Source organism: Lagenorhynchus albirostris, chromosome 8 (assembly GCF_949774975.1).
Source record: "Lagenorhynchus albirostris chromosome 8, mLagAlb1.1, whole genome shotgun sequence".
In the NCBI taxonomy this organism is placed as follows: Eukaryota; Metazoa; Chordata; class Mammalia; order Artiodactyla; family Delphinidae; genus Lagenorhynchus; species Lagenorhynchus albirostris.
The window spans coordinates 6617963-6635588 of NC_083102.1; the positions used below are offsets into that span (position 1 = coordinate 6617963).

At 56.8% G+C, this 17626-nt stretch overlaps 1 protein-coding gene across 10 annotated transcripts; it reads left to right on the forward strand.

Moving 5' to 3' along the window:
* Positions 1-31: 31 nt before the first annotated feature.
* ZNF467 (zinc finger protein 467) lies at positions 32-8383 on the forward strand. Of its 10 annotated transcripts, none has more exons than XM_060156414.1 (6): positions 32-439; positions 1974-2165; positions 2413-2488; positions 2967-3083; positions 3899-4012; positions 6510-8383. In XM_060156414.1, the coding sequence occupies exons 3-6, from the start codon at positions 2455-2457 to the stop codon at positions 8012-8014; spliced, it is 1770 nt and encodes a 589-aa protein (XP_060012397.1). In that variant the 5' UTR covers positions 32-439; positions 1974-2165; positions 2413-2454; the 3' UTR covers positions 8015-8383. The 10 variants fall into 10 exon arrangements, with proteins under 10 accessions (XP_060012397.1, XP_060012401.1, XP_060012402.1 ...); XM_060156415.1 differs by lacking the exon at positions 32-439 and adding an exon at positions 765-799; XM_060156418.1 differs by lacking the exon at positions 1974-2165.
* Positions 8384-17626: the final 9243 nt, after the last annotated feature.

Genomic DNA, 17626 nt, shown 5'->3' on the forward strand with positions numbered 1-17626 from the left:
CCCCTCCCCCGTCCTTAGCTCCCACTTTCCATCACCTACTGCGGGCCGTCGTTCCTCCAGACCCTCACCTGCCCGCCTAACCCGCTGGGCACCCTCTCCACTCCTGGGCACCCTGTCCCCGACCTCCCCCACTGGCTGCCCCGCTGCCCCCTCCCGCCTCCTCGCTCCCCTCCCCCTCCCGGGCGCCGCTTCCCCGCTCCCTCCGCGTCTTTTCCTCTCCCCTCCCCGCGAAGTTTCGGGGCTGTCAGTCTGTCAGTCTCCGGGCAGTCCGCACCCGGACTGCAGGCGGCGGGCGCCATCGCGAGCCGAGCCCGCGGGGGCAGGAGGCCGGGGCGCCGGGGTCCGGGCGGCAGCGGGGAGACCGTGGAGGCGCCCAGGGCGGGCGCTCCGCCGCTTCCCCGCCACACCCGCACTCGCAGCCACCGCCCGTGCGGCGCAGGTGACAGCCCCGGGGGTGCGGGCGCCCGGAGCGCAGCAGGGGTGGGGTGGGGCTGGAGGGGAGCGAGGGCAGAGGAGCGGCGAGGGCCGGAGAAGGGAGGGATGGGACCGGGGAGGAGGGCCGGCTCGGGGGTCAGGGCTTTGAGGAGAGCGGAGAGGCGGCATCCGGAGGGATGGGCGGGGGCTGGGGAGAGGGGTCCGGGTGGGAGTCAGGTGGGAAAGGGTGGGAGGCCCCCGAGGGCAGGAAGTGGGGCGTCTCCGGAGAGGGGGCAGGGAGTGTGGGAGGGGGCCGAGGGGCACGGGCGGGAGTCGAGGCGCGGGGATCGGGCGTTCGGGAGGGGCGCGAGAAGGGCGCTGACAGGTGAGCCCGGGAGCCGGGAGGGCGTCGGGACGTGTAGTGAGCTCCAGGCGGAGGGGCTCCGGGGGACAGACGGAGGCGGGGAGGGGGGTGGGAGGGGTCTGGGCGACAGGAAACCTTGGGAGGGGTGAGAAGTCAGTGGGGAGCAGAAATGGGGAACGGAGCCCCGGAGAGGGAGGGGAGGGACGCGGAGGTGGGTTGGGAGGCAGGGGCGGGGAGGGGCAGGGCCGGCGAGGCAGTCGGAGGGAGCGCTGAGCCTCACACCCGAGACCCGAGGCTTGCTGGGGGCCGGGCGACTAGGCGGGAGCTCGGGGGGGCGGACTGGAAGGGGGAGGGGAAGAGCAGTTCTGGGGAGTGGGGACCAGGAAGGAAGGGAAGCGAGAGCCCGCTGGGGAGGCAGAGGGGGAAGGGAGACGGGGCCTCGGAGGGGAAGGAGAGCTGCAGGAGGGAAGGATGGAGGGAGGGAGAGGGTGGTGTGGGGAGAGGAGGAGGAGGGCTGGGGAGCGGGGGGGGGGAAGGGAACTGAGGTGAAGAGAGGAAAGGAAACCAGAGTGGGGGAGGAGAGGGAGAGGGGAGGGGAGAGCCGGGAGGAGGAGGGCGGTGTTGGGGAGGAAGGAAAAGAGGAGGGGGAAAGGAAGGGAGAGGGTTTGCGGCCGGGGAGGGGGAAGGAGCCGGGGGAGAACCGGGAGGGGAGGGAAAGGCGGCCCTGAGCCTGGGGAGGGGGAGGGGAGCTCTGCCGCGGAGGCTGCCCCAGCTGAGGGTCAGGGGGGCGGTGGCTACGGAGGGCAGACCCTAGGGGGCCGAGAGGGGTTGGCAGGCAGGCTGTGGGCAGGGGGAGGAGCCGGAGGGGCGGGGCAGGGGGCGGGGCTGGACAGCCAGCCAGCTTCCGTGGGGAGAGAGGGCGGAAGGCGGAGGGAGCGGGAGAGGGGAGGGTGGAGGGAAGGCTGCCAGAGACTGGGGGGGAGGGGAGTCTGCTGGGGGAGGGGCAGGGGATCCGCTGGAGGAGGAGCCGCGAAGGCGGCTCGAGGGCCGGGTGTCCAAGCCTGGGAAAGCCCCGCGGGGGAGGGGCGATGGTTTGGGGGAGGTGAAGCCAGAGTTATTCCTGCCTCCGGTGAGGACCCTCCTCCGAGAGCCTCCCCACCAGTTGCCCAGTAGTGATACTCACCTCCGTCCCTAGGCCGGCTACTATTTCACCGGCTCCTGCAATGACAGCTGGAGGGCCTAGGAGACGAAGTTCCCCGCTCTCCCCTCCGGTCTCCCACCCTCCACCCTCTCCCCAGAGAATCGATTGACTCCTGACACCCCCAGGCAAGGGCCCTGGGGGGTGGGGAGCGCTGAAGGGCCGGTGCTGGCTCTGAGAGACCTGCAGGTGAGGGTGGCAGGCTGATTTCCAGAGCTGACCTGAGCTTAGCTTCAGAAACGGCTTCAAGGCCTTCGCCTTGGTCCACCTTCAAAGGTCTCTGCTTTCTGAAATCCACGTTCCCTCATTTCCCTCACCTGTACCTGAGGACATCACCTTTGGAGCTCCTGGAGATAGCTGACGGGGAGAGGTTGGGCAGAGCCAGGACCCAGGTGGAAGCTGAGAAGAATCTGAACAAGGTTGTATTTCTCCTTAGGGTCTGTGGCCGGATCCCCAGGAGGAGTTATCCTGGGTTGCCATGAGAGAGACCTTCGAGGCCCTCAGGTCCCTGGGTGAGCCAGCAGAACTGAAGGAACTTGGATGGGGGGCAGGGGAATAGGAGGATTCAAGAGCATACTACGCCTGCTGCTTCCCTAATTCAGACAGCAGAGCATCCTCAGGAGGTTGCCACCCTGATACCCCGGAGACCCGAGGAGCCTTTCTTTAGGGCAGCATCCTTTTCGGTTTCATCAGGAAGAATGCCTGGTCCATGTTGGAGGTTGTGCTAGTACTCACAGAACAGCAGGATATTTAAATCTATTCTCTCTTCCTTCTGTCGCCTGTCCTTGACGCAGTGCAAGGGGGCTGAGGTCGATACCTGGCCAAGCCACTGCAGGGCCTGGCTGTCCCTTGTCCTAGTTAGAGACCCTTCCTTCCTGAGCACATGGGGAAAACCCATTGGGTGGGCTGGGAAGGGGAAGACCCCCCCATCTTTGATCACCTCTTCTGTACTTTGTGGTTTACTTGGACCCATCCTTTTGCCTGTAACAGGACTCTCTGTGGGACAGCCGGAGATGGCCCCCCAAAGTGAGCCTGGGGAAGAGTCCCAGAATGCCCAGGAACAGATGTCCCCTCCCCGGGAAGAGAGAGCGCTGGGCAAATGCTCAGGTAAGTAAGTGGGGACCAGGGAAGGTGGCTCAGGGCAGAGTCTTCCTTCCTTTGTTATCAGGTGTTTATTGAGCACCTACTACGTGCTCCATGCTATTCTAGATATTCAGGATACCTCAGTGACCAAGGAGACAAAGATCCCTACCTTCCAGGAGCTTAATCCTAGTGAGGGCAGAGGGTCAACAGACAACAAATGTAGAAATAAGTGTACTTATAACCCGTGTTAGAAGAGGCTATGTGCTTTGGGGGCATAAAGCAGGGTGAGGGAGCCTGAGACCACTGCAGGTAGGGGCGGGGCAGGCTGGAGGATTAAATAGTGGGGTGAAAGTAGGCCTCATTGGGAAAGTAAGATTGGAAAGAGGTGAGGGAGGCAGCTAAGCAGATGCGGGGAGAAGATGCCTAAGGCAGGCGTGGACCTGGCTTTCTGACACCCCGATCTCCTCTAATGATTTGCCTTGGAACTGGAGTCCATCTGGTGGCTGGGAGGTTCCCCATCTCCCCTCCTAGGAGCCTCATGTAAGCCTCAGGGCAGGGACCCTTCCTTGCTTCCACTATCTTACACACACATATTCCAGAAACTCCTCACAGCTGTGGCTCTTGCAACCTGCACGGCCTCAGCAGCTGCCCTGCTTGAAGGAGCCTGAGGCTGCCCTGGGGCAGCTGGGAATTCAGCCCCTGCAGGTATGATGTGGGATGCAATCCTGCCGGTGGGGCTGGGACCGGGGTGTCAAAAGCCCCTGCTTCCTAGCGCCAGTGGGGAGCTCTGTCCATCTCTGATGTCTGCGGCATCCTTGAGGTAGCCTGTTCTCTGCCAGGGCGCGAGGCCCCCAGACCAGAGGAAGGTGCCCCCACTGAACAAGCTGAAGCTCCCTGCAGAGGAGGCCGGGCATGTGCACCACGGAAGGCTGAGCCCATGGGCTCCTGCCCAGGTGAGTCTCCCCAGCTCTCCGTCCCACCAGGGGGCCAGGCGGAGGGAGCAGGGGCCTGCCAGCTCCCGAGCTGCTATCTGAGGAGGCAGCCCCCCCAGGCCCTCCCAACCCAAGATGAATCAGGCCCTGGCACCTTTCTGCTGTAGAGCTTCAGCACGCAGAGGGAATTCTACATCCACAGACAACAGGAGTCAGAGAGGCTGGCCACCAAAGAGAAACACACTCTCACCTTAACATCCTCCAGAAGCCTTAACTTCCCAGCCTGTCTCCCCCAAAGTTCATTCCTGTTGACAACTTGAAATATGATTGCCAGGAAGACACATGGCGTTGATCAACCTTTTCATTGTCTCTCCCCAGACACGCTCCTTCCCCCAAATCTCCACTGATCTCGGTGCTACGCAGATGCTCCGAATCTGCTGTATTTGACGCATCTCCCCCATACGCAAGGCGATCAGACAGTTCGTTCTCTCTCCACAGTCCTACCCGTCACTTCCTTCCACTACCACCAGCTTTATCCCCTTCTGCCTGAGTGATGTCACTTATTCCACAGGGGCTTATTTCGTGCCCACTAGGTCCAGGCTGTGTTAGGTAGAGCGGGAAGAGGGGCTCTAGAGTGACACAGTCCTGGTTTGAATCCTTGCTCCACAGTTTTTGCCTGAGCGATCTTGGATAGGCTAGAGGAGCCTCAGCTTGTTCACGAGAAATAAGACTCACTTGTGCACAGGGGTTTTTGTGAAGGTTTGTGAGAGAGCGTATACAGTGCTTCATCTGCAGTTGGCACTCAGTACCTGATGGCAACCCTCATTTTCATTAGGCGCGTAAAGAAACAGAACACAAGATGCCTGCCGTCCAGAAACTGAAATCTGATACCAATGTGAGCCAGGATAAAAAATGAAAAGAACAAATAACAATAAAGGCACGCCACAAGGAAGTGTAAAAGTGTCAGCACTTAAGTGTTTATATGAGATCCTCGTGCGTTGGATCTGTCAAAGGTTTTGTTGACTTGTGCTGCATATTGAGAGAGGTGTAGACTCCAGCTTGGATGAGGGTGAGGGTGGAGGATGGGAAAACATTCTAGGCTAAGAGACTTCGAACTAGGGAAGTTGACATGTGACTGGGGTTACAGAAGACCAGCTTGCCTGAAGTGAGGGGTTTATGCCTGGGAGTATTAAGAGAGTTGGACTAGGTTGGCGTGAGCCTCAGATGCAGCTAGAACTTACTTTATCCTCTAAATAATAGGGAGCTATGGGTGGTTCTTTAGTAGAAGAGTGGCACAGTGAAAATGAAAGCGACATCACAGTATGATAAATAGCTGTTTGGAACTGACGGATGGATAAAGGAAACCAGGAGTAAATCTAATTGTGATGGTGCACGTGGAATGTAACCAAGGCTCAGGCTATTACAGACGTTTAGAGCCAGACAGGACCTCCGATCAGCCGGTACAAAGGTTCTCAAACAAGAATCACTTTGGGAGCTTGAAAGAAAGAGAACAGATTCACGGGCCCGGCTCCCATAGATGCATTTGGTGAAAGTTGCCCAGGAGATTATGACGTGGCACCAGATTTAGGAACCGTGAACTGGTCCAACCTTTACGCCTAAGCGAGCTAACACACTTAGTTCAAAGAGATTGAGTGACTCAACCACGGTCACACTGCTGCTGAGTGGCAGAGGAGAACCCAAGGGGGGGACACTCCCGGTCTGGGTCCTGAGCTCCTTCCTCTTGGCCGGGCCATTGCAGTGCCCAAGAGTGGGCAAAGCTCCAGGGGAACCCATCTCCAACCTGCTCCCTCAGAGGGCCCTCCCTGCTTCTCCAGCGGTGGTACCATCTATTGGTCCTCCAAGTCCTGTAAACTCAATCCTCTTCTTAAACTGGGATTTCCCACCTGGCCCTAGAAGCAGCAGCAAAGGGCGTATGAGCAGGGGGAGACTTTGAGAAACCACAGGAAGGAACGCAGAGGTACTCAGTGTCCACTGGGGAGGAGTTAGAGAGCAAGGGGGGCATCAAAGGTGAAGGTCAAGGTTCCAAGTCCAGCCCGCTGGGAGAAGGAGGCTGTAGACCTACCGTTGACATCAGCGGGGTAGATCTGGGAAGGTGGGGTGTTTGGCGGTAGGCCTGCTGAGCTGTAACCAGGTCGCAGGACACGCAGGGGAGTTGCTCAACTGGGGATGAGAGGTTGAGGTTCCAGAACAGAAAGATCTGGGGGGCCACGTGGACATATGAGCCGGGACAGGAACCTGAGGACTGAACCTTGAGGGGGAGTAAGGGGAGGCTAGTCCAGAGGCAGGGAGGCCGGCAAACCGGGGCGAAAGCGTCCCCGCAGCAGAGCCCGCGAGGAAGACTTTCAGTGATCTTTGGGTTTGGTCATTCCCAGGAATTTCCAGTGGAAAGAGCAGAAGCTAGACTTCAGGGCTCCAGGAAGTGGTGGTCGTATTGGCAGATAAACGGCGCATGAATAAATGTGGGGCTTAACAGACTCGCCTTGTTTTGATCTTTCAGGGGAGGAGTGGATGATTCGGCAGGTGAAGGTGGAGGCGGAAGATCACGAGGCAGGAGAGGAGGTGGAATGGCCCCAGCATCTGTCATTACTCCCCAGCCCCCTTCCCGCACCTGACCTGGGGCCTCTGGCCGCCGCCTATAAGCTGGAGCCGGGGGCCCCAGGGGCACTGGGCGGGCTCGCGCTGGCGGGGTGGGTTCCGACCTCGGAGAAGCCCTATGGCTGCGGGGAGTGTGAGCGCCGCTTCCGCGACCAGCTGACCCTGCGGCTGCACCAGAGGCTGCACCGCGGCGAGGGCCCTTGCGCCTGCCCGGACTGCGGCCGCAGCTTCACGCAGCGCGCGCACATGCTGCTGCACCAGCGCAGCCACCGCGGCGAGCGGCCCTTCCCGTGCTCCGAGTGCGGCAAGCGCTTCAGCAAGAAGGCCCACCTGACCCGCCACCTGCGCACGCACACGGGCGAGCGGCCCTTCCCGTGCGCAGAGTGCGGCAAGCGCTTCAGCCAGAAGATACACCTGGGCTCGCACCAGAAGACGCACACGGGCGAGCGGCCCTTCCCCTGCCCCGAGTGCGAGAAGCGCTTTCGCAAGAAGACGCACCTGATCCGCCACCAGCGCATCCACACGGGCGAGAGGCCCTACCAGTGTGCGCAGTGCGCGCGCAGCTTCACGCACAAGCAACACCTGGTGCGGCACCAGAGGGTCCACGAGGCGGCCGGCCGCGCCCCATCCTCCCCCGACGCGTCCGCCTCGCCCACGTCCCCTGCCCCGTCCCCCACTCCGTCCCCTCCCGGGCCCAAGCCTTTCTCCTGCTCCGACTGCGGCCTGAGCTTCGGCTGGAAGAAGAACCTCGCCATGCACCAGCGTCTGCACCGTGACGAGGGGCGTCCTTTCGGGTGCGACGAGTGCACACTGGGCGCCACCGTGGACCCCGCCGCTGCCACCGAGCCCTCGGCCTGCGCGCCCCGAAGCACACCGGCGCCCCCGGGCGCTCCCGCGAGCCAGCGGTCCTTCCTCTGCCCGGACTGCGGGCGCGGCTTCGCCCACGGGCAGCACCTGGCGCGGCACCGGCGGGTGCACACGGGCGAACGGCCCTTCGCCTGCGCGCAGTGCGGCCGCCGCTTCGGCTCGCGGCCCAACCTGGTGGCCCACTCCAGGGCCCACAGCGGCGCCAGGCCCTTCGCCTGCGCGCAGTGCGGCCGCCGCTTCAGCCGCAAGTCGCACCTGGGCCGCCACCAGGCGGTGCACACAGGCAGTCGGCCCCACGCCTGTGCCGTGTGCGCCCGCAGCTTCAGCTCCAAAACCAACCTGGTCCGCCACCAGGCCGTCCACACGGGTTCCCGCCCCTTCTCCTGCCCTCAGTGCGCCAAGAGCTTCAGCCGCAAGACCCACCTGGCGCGACACCAGCGCATCCACGGCGGCGCCGCCCACCCGACCTCCGAATCTGACCTCTTGGCTCCCGTCTGGCCCACTCCCACCGAGGTGGTGGCATCCCCGCTCTTTTTCTGAGCCTCGTTCTAGGCCGGACCCTGCCTTTGCCTTCTTTTGTTCACTGGTTCCAGAGACCCATGCCCGACGACATCTCCTGGGCGGAGGAGCACGACGGCCTGGACAGCCTCTGGCCATTTTCCTTCCCTCTCTGTCTTGCTGGGGAGAAGTCTGGAAAGGATAACCGGCTTCGACATTCTGGGACAAAAACAGTGCTGAGAGTGAATCCTTGCTAGGAACAGTTCAGGCCTGAGTTCCTGGAAATCTCCCACCCAGAGACCCCATCGGAAAGCAGACACTCCTGACCAAAGACTGAGTCAGGAACCTCTACGAGGGAGGGAAAGAATGGTGATCTGTGTACTGAAAGTTTCATTAAAATTACAATCTGAAGGTTCTGGGGCTGTGAAATGAGTTGGGGGGATGGAACCCCAGACTTTTCACATCCACTCACCCACCTTAATCCACACACAGACACCCCTTCCCTTCCTATCCTGCGTGAGTTAAATTTAGCCAACTGCCGGTAATGGCCTTTATCAAATCAAAATGTGATCCAGCTAATTGCTAAATCACCATCTTGCTCCCTGCCTTTAGCTCAAATTGACAAGGAAGAAACATCAATATACATTTCTCATGCCAGGTGTCAAAGGCTAGAACTGTAGGGAATGCAAAGAGAGGGGACAGTGTGCCCCTGGCCATTCCTATGGGGACAGCGTGCCGCCAAGGGCTCTGGAGCTCCAGGGCTCTGCCTCTGTTTGCAGCTCTCCCAAGGGGATCTCAGAACAGCAGCTCCACCTGCCACTCTGCCTGGCAGCAGGAGGAAGGATGTTAGTGACAGATGAAGGTTGCTTTCGCATCACACTTTCCCATAGGTTCTCTCTTTACCATGGGTGCAGACGTTTCTGTAGCTGTGCTTCCCCAGCCTAGACTGGCAGGACAGCTGGGCTGGCTGGCAGTGACTGGGAGGGGTGGGATGATGGGGGAACGTGTTGGACTTGGAATCAGAAGTCTTACCTTTGACCCTTCCTCAGCCTCTTGTAGGACTTGCAGCAGAGTCCTCATTTTCCTGGGCCTCTGCTTTCTCATTAAAATAATATTGCTGGGGCTTCCCTGGTGGCGCAGTGGTTGAGAGTCTGCCTGCCGATGCAGGGAACACAGGTTCGTGCCCCAGTCCGGGAAGATCCCACATGCCACGGAGCGGCTGGGCCCGTGAGCCATGGCCGCTGAGCCTGCGCCTCCGGAGCCTGTGCTCCGCAACGGGAGAGGCCACAACAGTGAGAGGCCCGCGTACCGCAAAAAAAAAAAAAAAAGATTGCTGGTGTTGATGAGGGCTGAGGCTTTTTTTCCAGTTCTAATGGCACTATCACCAAAAAGAACCCTAGCAAGTATTTATTGGGTGCCTACTCTGTGCCAAGCCCTGAGCTAGGCACTGGGAAACAATAGTAAGCAAGACAGACAGGACCCTGCCCTCACAGAACTTGCAGGAAACGTGAGGAGTGCGGGCTGAGGGCCAGCACAGAGGGCTTTGGGAGTGGCGTCCCAAATTCAGGAAAAGTCAAAGGAGGTTCCCGGGATGAGGACACCTGTAAAGTGAGCCCTGAAGGATGGGAGCAAAGAGCAAGTGGGTAGCCCCTCCTCCTGGTCCTTTTCCTGGGTTCCCACCTCCTTCCTATCCCAGTCTTATAAGTCCAACTGGTCTGAATATGCAAGACCTGGGAAATCTTAGGTGGGACCCAGTCCCACAGCCATTCTGGTGATGACCATTGTGCTGGGGGAGGCGGAAAAGACGAAGAGCCAGGCGGCCCTTCTGAGTCAGAGCACCGTAGTGAACAGAGCGCAGTAGTGAACAGAGGACAGTAGTGAACAGAGGACAGTGCCTCTTGCCTGCTTCGGGCGTCCCCACGGCTTAGCTGGCTCCTTCAAGCACCCACACCAATGAACCGGCACCCAAAGCACACACGTGCTCCATTCCTAAGTTGTTGCCTTTCCACTCTGAGAAGGAGGGGAAATGGTCAGCGAAGGAGCCAGCCTGGTGTGTTTCAAATACAGGTTTCCCCAGCTATCCTAAAGTAGGACATCCCTATGAAACCTTCCGTAAGCTGAAACATCGTAAAGTGGAGAAGCAATCACTTTTGGACACATCTTGCTAATGGATGCACAGAACAGATAGAGAAGAAGCACAGATGCTCACAGACACAGTTCAAAGCTATGGCGGCTTGATGCTGGCATGCTAAGTGTGGTTCCCAGGAAGGAGCTTTGCAGGGTCTCTCTCACTGCCTGGGGTACGCTGCCTCTATAAGGGCAAAACAAATGCTGAATGCTATTTTCACTTTTCATAAAAGCAAAACTCTTCTTCAGATTCCTTGCAGTTAGCGGAAGCAGGTACTAACGTAGGTCTTTCATAAAAGTGAAGTGGCGTAATTCGAACTTTCAAAAAGCAGGAGATCGCTGTAAACCCCACAGCCGGCGCGCCTTGTATCAGAAAATACCCAGATGCTCTGAATGTTCCTATTTTTCTTCTAGGTAACACTATGCTCGGGCAAGTAAGTTAGTGATAAAGAGGCTGCTTGGCAGCGATGGAATCAGAGCAGAATGAAGTCGGTAGACTTAGAGCCTTAATCCAGGCTTTAGTGAAGTCTGCCTATCACATAATTAGTAAGACGAAGAACTTTCCAAGTGGCCTCCTCCTGTATCTCCTTCCTCTCCATCTGCAGGGTTGGACGAGAACATGCCAGTTAGAGTGACCTGCCGGACATCCCTGCGAATCTTGAGTCAGAAAGATTCCAGATGTTCCCCCGGCTCGGCCGGCTAGCTCAGAAGGCAGGGAGACAGGCATTGCAATCCTCCACCCAGAAGGACGAGTGAGCTTTGGAGTCCAACCAGCCTTGCGTAAACGTTGTAGGGAATTGAACAGAAGATCTTGTCATTGTGGCATCTACAGTCCAGATATAAGACAAGCAGCTGGTTGCTTTGGGGCCCAGAGCGCTGGGTGCTCTGGGACACTCCAAAGAAGAAAAAGCCAAGATCCCTGACTCACAAACCTAAACCTTAGAAGGGAGACAGGCTTGAGTTTCATAAAACACCTGGACCATCGTATGTGGTGGTCTGGGCCCAGGTGTTCTATTCTATTCTTCAAGATACAGGTATTGGAGGAGTTCAGAGAAGGGGGAGGGCCTGGGCTGGAACAGTCAGGGATGGCTTTGCCAGGAGGAGAGTCCTGGTGAGTCCGGAAGGCGGCTACAACTGGAAGAGACCGAGAGGAGGTGGGAGGAACCAGGAGGAACTGGGAACCCTTAAGTGCTAAACCTTATGTTGAGGCGCCGGGCTGCAGGGGATCAGGTATTTGCACACAGTTTGAGATGAGAACAGGTCACCCAGCTCAGGGCCAGTGCAGAGAGAACTCACATCTCCAGGGCGCCCTGTTCCAGGTCCTCTGCCAGCGAGGCATCGAACATTCAGGACTCCCTTCTCCCATAGCCCTTCACCGAGCTGGTCTGAGCACTACACCTCCCTGTGTCAGCCACCCCAGAAGAAACTATCGAGGGATGAGGGACAGGGTAGGCAGTATGAAAAGGGGTTGCTGTGATTACCGCTAATCGGAATGGTAGCTAATATTTACCTAATACTTGCTATGTGCCGGGGCCTGACCTGAGTTCTTTACATATATATTAACATAGCCAAAACTCACAATAACTACCATTATTATCCCCATTTTATAGATGTGGAAACTGAGCACAGAGCAATTAGGCCATTTGAACAAGGTCATTCCTTCCTTCCTTCATTCATTCAACAAACATGTATTCAGTACCTGCTTGTGTGTCTGACACTGTTCGATGCTGGGAATAGTAATAGTAGTTATAAACTAAAATGTGTCCAATACTCTGTGCTAAGTACACTACAGATTAAGGGCTTTACAAGTGTTGCTCTGTTTTTCTTTCCGCCACCCTATGAGTGGGCATCGTTTTCCTTGGTCAAGTTTTTCTGATGAGGTAAAAGAAGCTCAGAGAGTCTAAGTTACTTGCACAAGTCACACAGCATATGTGATGAAAGCAACCCAGTGGTCTGATCCTAGAGGCTGTACTTTAAAAAAGCACATTTTACGTTCCCACCAACAGTGCAGAAGGGTTCCATTTTTCCTCGCCAACCCTGGTTGTTTTCTGTTCTTTTGATAGTAGCCATTCTAACAGGTGTGTGGTGATCTCTCTTTGTGGTTTTTTTTTTTTTGCAGTACGCGGGCCTCTCACCGCTATGGCCTCTCCTGTTGCGGAACACAGGCTCTGGACACGCAGGCTCAGCGGCCATGGCTCACGGGGCCCAGCCGCTCGCGGCATGTGGGATCTTCCCAGACCAGGGCACGAACCCGTGTCCCCTGCATCGGCAGGCGGACTCTCAACCACTGCACCACCAGGGAAGCCCTCTTTGTGGTTTTGACTTGCGTTTCCCTAGAGCCTGTATAGTTAAACACCGAGCTCGGTGTCTTTGCAGAGAGGACCCTCAACATTCCTGGTCCTCAGGGGCTCAGTGGATGGATCTAGTGATCAGTGTGGACGGGAAGCATGCGAAGGGCCATGGGATGAGGGGTGAACAGCAATGAAGTGCACGTGGAGGGTCGGGAGGGGTCTCTGGAAGGTGGGGTGACTTGCTGAGATCTCACCTCCTTGGACTGGGCTCTCGGCCAGCCGGGTGCTGTGGTCACATTCACTCACCGTATTAAGGAGTGTCTGTATCCAGGGAGAGGGAAAGGGGTTCCTGCCCCTGGGCCCAAGGCAGCAAACCACACTTCCAGGGGGCAGACCTCTGAGAAAAAGCAGGAAGCCACTGAAAGCAAGCTCGTGTATTGGTTGCAGAATGTTCCCTTTCCAGAAGTGATGGTGAATTATGGGGTCACCCTGAGGCGGGGATATGGGAGTCGGTAGGGAAGGGTGGCTGTCGGCTGTAACTGGCTTGTAACTGGGACAACAGCCTGTATCACAGGCTTGCGTGACACCGCCCAGCGCAGCCCGTCTCTGGGCCCCAGTATCTGAGAATCGCCTGGCTGCTGCCTGCCTGTCTTCCCTGCCCCACAGGCCTCTCCCCTGCACACACGGGGGGCGGCGGGGTAGGGGGCTGAACAGCCCGGGTCTGTGCTGCGGGACTCCTTCACCAAAGGCGCTGTGTTTGTTTCCTAGGGGCCCTGGAACAAAGCACCACACAAGGAGGATGGAAAGCAGCAGACATTTATCCTCTCAGTTCTGGAGGCCAGAAGTCCAAAATCAAGGTGTGGGCGGGGCCACGTTCCCTCCGAAGGTTCTGGGGTGGGTCTGTTCCAGGCCTCCCTCCCAGCTTCTGGGGTTGCTGGCAACGCTTGCGATTCTTGACTTGTAGCCTCATCCGTCCAACCACTGCCTCCTGTGCTCACATGGCCTTTCCTGTGTGTGTGTGTCTGTCTCTGTGTCTCTTCTCTTCTTTTCTTTTTTTTTTTTTTTTTAGATGTTGGGGGTAGGAGTTTATTATTTATTTATTTATTTATTTTTGCTGTGTTGGGTCTTCGTTTCTGTGCGAGGGCTTTCTCTAGTTGTGGCAAGCGGGGGCCACTCTTCATCGCGGTGCGCGGGCCTCTCAATCCCGCGGTCTCTCTTGTTGCAGAGCACAGGCTCTGGACGCACAGGCTCAGCGGCCATGGCTCACGGGCCCAGTTGCTCCGCGGCATGTGGGATCCTCCCAGACCAGGGCTTGAACCCGTGTCCCCTGCATTAGCAGGCAGATTCTCAACCACTGTGCCACCAGGGAAGCCCCTCTTCTCTTCTTAGAAGGACCCAGTCATAGTGGACTAGAGCCGCCCCAGTGACCTCATCTTAACTTGACTGCATCTGTAGGGACCCAATTTCCAGATAAGGTCACAGTCCCAGGTCCCAGGGTGAGGACTTCAGCCTGTCTCTTTAGGGGACACGTTTCAACCCATCACAGGGAACTTCACAGAGATACTGTGTCAACCCTGGAGGAGGACACACTGAAATGCAGGCTCCCGGTGCTGGGAGGGGATGGCTGGCTCCACGCCGGAGGGAAGGGGGCTCGAGCGGCACAGCTCTGATCAGACTCGACTTGTGTTCCCCAGAGCTCTTGCCTTCCACGTGACAGGCTGGGAAACTAGCTCTGGAAATACATCAGAGTGTTCAAAAAAGCTCAGCGATAGTAACAGAAATGTCTCTTCGTGTTCCTTTCTTCTACAGTAATGTTTTAAATTGATATTTTCTTACTTCTAAAACAGTAAAGTAGCTTTGACATGACTGTAAACAAAGAAAAAGTACAGTTGACTTTTAGGAGACTGTAGGAGCAGCTGAGAACTGAGCTATCTTCCTTCAAACGTGGCTGTTGTGTTTAGTGTCTCTGAAAACTGTGTGTGTGTGTGCGTGTGTGTGTGTATGTGTGTGCGCGTGTGTGTTTGCACGCGCGCATGCACGTGCCTATTCTAGGATTTATTTGTGGGGAGACCTAAGATGGAGGAACGGCATGGGGCTGAGTGTGCCTTGAGGGGTAAGTGGGTTTGAAGGGCAGGGGGTGCAGTTCAGAGAAATGGGCTGCGCTGGGGTGGGGGTGGGGCTTTTGCACAGCATTTGGAGGGAGAGAGGATGGGCAGACTGAAGCGGGATGAATTGGTCTGCAATAGTGAACATTTTTTCTGCCCCAGGAGACTCAAAAACCCTCCTCGGAGTTGTGGTGGGACCTGGCATAGTGTGGTCACAGCACGGCAGATGCCCTTCGGGAGGAAAGCAATTCCGAGGACCTGGTGGAGAGCTTCACCCCACCTTAGGGTGGGAGAAACAAACTACTCTACCTTATTGGTATCTTGTTAACCAGGGACAAGTCTGGATTTCACAATCAGGGGTGACTACTCTGTTGCAGATGGGTGACATCCTATCCTTTCCTGGGAGCAGTAATTTGGGGAAAGGCTGCAGAGCGCTGTGCTGTGGCCTCAGGTGGTAGAGAAGCTGGGGGTCCTCACGACAGGGCATTGCCGGAAACACTTCCCCAACTACCTGACAGAGAACAGAGCCCCGGGCTAGGAGGAGGTCAGCCTCATGGCAGGGACGCTCTTGGTCAATACCAGGGCCTGGATTTACACCATAGGCTTATGTAACATCATTACATAAGGTCATTAGGGGCATTTCAAGCGGATTCTGCTTTAGGCTCTCCAGATGCCAGACCTGGGCTCCCCTATAGCCCGGCCAGGCAGCTCCTTTCCCTCACTGAGTTGCTCCGCTCAAGGTTTCCCTGGAGGGCTTTCAGGGCCCCTGAGACTCGGCCCTGTGGCCCAGCTTCCCCCCAGAAGGGCTGTGTTTGGGTGGATGAGGCAAACTCTCTCCGAGTAGCTGGTCCTCGGATTGTCTCCTCCGGGACGCGAGCCCGGGCATCTGCGGCGCCCTTGTGCTCCCCACGCTGACTGGTCCTCGCTGTGTGGATGCCCAAGCCCAGGCTTGCCGACCACCTGGACTACTGTTACCTCCTCCCATCGTCTGGCCTCCAGCTCCTCCCACTCTCCAATGTATCCTCCAACTGGTAGGGGGGGTCTTGCTTTTAGCTTGTTATGCCCCAGCCTAAAACTTTCATTCATTTCCTACAGTTTAAGCGCACCTTCTTCACGAGGCGTATCCGAATTCGCAGCAGTTTGTGCATTGCCTTAGGTCAGCTGCGGATGCATCCGTCTTCCTCTGTGGGTTGCGAGCTTCCCTGGCATCCAGCCTGGCTCCCGTCCCCCAGCCAGCACTCAATAAATATTTGGGGTTTTAATTCAAAGCCCTCTGCAGTTGGCCCCAAAAAACCTTTTTTAACTTATTTCCCAAATCTCCTGGGTAAAAACCCTCCCCAACCTCAATTGATCTTGTGCTCTTTCGCCCTCATCTTGCCGAGTCTGTCCCACCTCCCCTGTTTTCCTCCCTTGGTTTCCCCATCATGAGCCCACCCAGCTCAACTTCCCTTTTATTTATTTATCTTTTAAAAAGGTATTTATTTACTTATTTATATGTACAGCAGAAATGAACACAACATTGTAAATCAACTATACTTCAATTTTATTTTATTTTTTATTTTTATTGGAGTATAGTTGATTTACAATGTTGTGTTACCTTTTGCTGTACAGCAAAGTGAATGAGTTTTACACATGTGTATATCCAATCTTTTAGATTCTTTTCCCATGTAGGTTCCACTTCCCTTTTAAATCCTACCTCTTCTTCAAGCCCAGATGGAGACCCCCCTCCTCGGGTGGGGCGGTGGTCTTTCCCGAGGGCCTGGCCTCAGGGATCTCCTCCTTTAGGTACTCAAGGCCGCATCTGATGCTATCTGCAGCATTGTGTTTCCAAATACCTAAAACTCACTGAGCGCTTAGCGTGACCTAGGCTCTTAGTTAATTCTCCAAAGTGCCCTTGGGTTATCCTCATTTCACAGGTAAGGAAACTGAGGTTTAGAACAGTTGAGCTCTCAGGGGTGTGAGGGCCTCGTCTCCCCAGGCGGACTGGGGGCAGCTCCAGGTCGGGCGTCTTGTTTACCGTGTGGACTCCTAGGACCCAGTTCCCTGGGTGCTAGTTGAACTGTGTAGCTGGAAGAGGAGCCCACCCATCTCTCCCCTCCTGAGAGCCGTGGCGCCTAGAATCCACCTTTTCAGAGTCATAGCTTCGGGCTAAGTCACGGTAATGGCCGAAGCATAAATCCTGGAGAGAGAATAAAATTCAGCGATCCATCCCTCCCCACCCCCCAACCCCCCATCCCTCCCCACCTCCCACCTCCCATCCCTCCCCACCCCCCACCCCCCATCCCCCCACCCCCCACCCCCCGCCAGAATGCTTACGGCTGAATGGACTGCTCAGGTGCAACTCTCAGAGTTAGATGTCAGGTATATCTCACATACTTTACGTCTTCCCCGTTTTAACAGCCAGATGTAACATATGGTCTTTATTTGTGTTTCCTCCAGATATACCTATACCAACGTTACCAGATGAGAAGACAAACACACAGACCCAGAAGAGGCAAGAGCCTCACTTGGGGGAGCGGACGCGAAGGGAAAGCAAGAACATTGGTGTTGGAGGGGCCTGGGAATTTCCTAGACCAGCGGTCCCTAAACTTCTGTGGACCACCAAGCAGGTTGGTAAGACGTTTGAAACGCTCCCCAGAAAAACGTGCAGGGAAACGACAGTTTGCGTATAATTTCAGAGGGCACGTGGACCGCTCCACCCCGACCCCAAGCCCACCCATGGCCTTCAGAGTCTCTGAAGCTCTGAAATTTTAACCCCTCATCCTGCACGTGAAAGAACAGAGGCCTGGAAAGGGAGAGAGGCCCCCAGCCCAGGACTGAGGGTGGGAGAGAAGGGAAGACAGAATCCTCGGTCTGGCCAGGGCAGGCCCTGCTAGCAGGTGTCCGGCTCTCCGTGTGATCCTCTGCCTAGGCTACCCCGGCCACAGGAGGAGCCTAAAGGCAATTTGGAAACTGCGATGGGGCCGGAGGAAACACCCGGGCTCTGCAACCCCCTTCCTGTTCAGCAGGCTTGGGAGGGTCGGGTAGTCAAACCCACAGCTAAGTGAGCTGAAGGGCTCGGACCAGATCAAGAATCACAATTAGCCAAAGGACCCACACACCTTCACCTCTGGGCCCAGACGGAAGCCCCC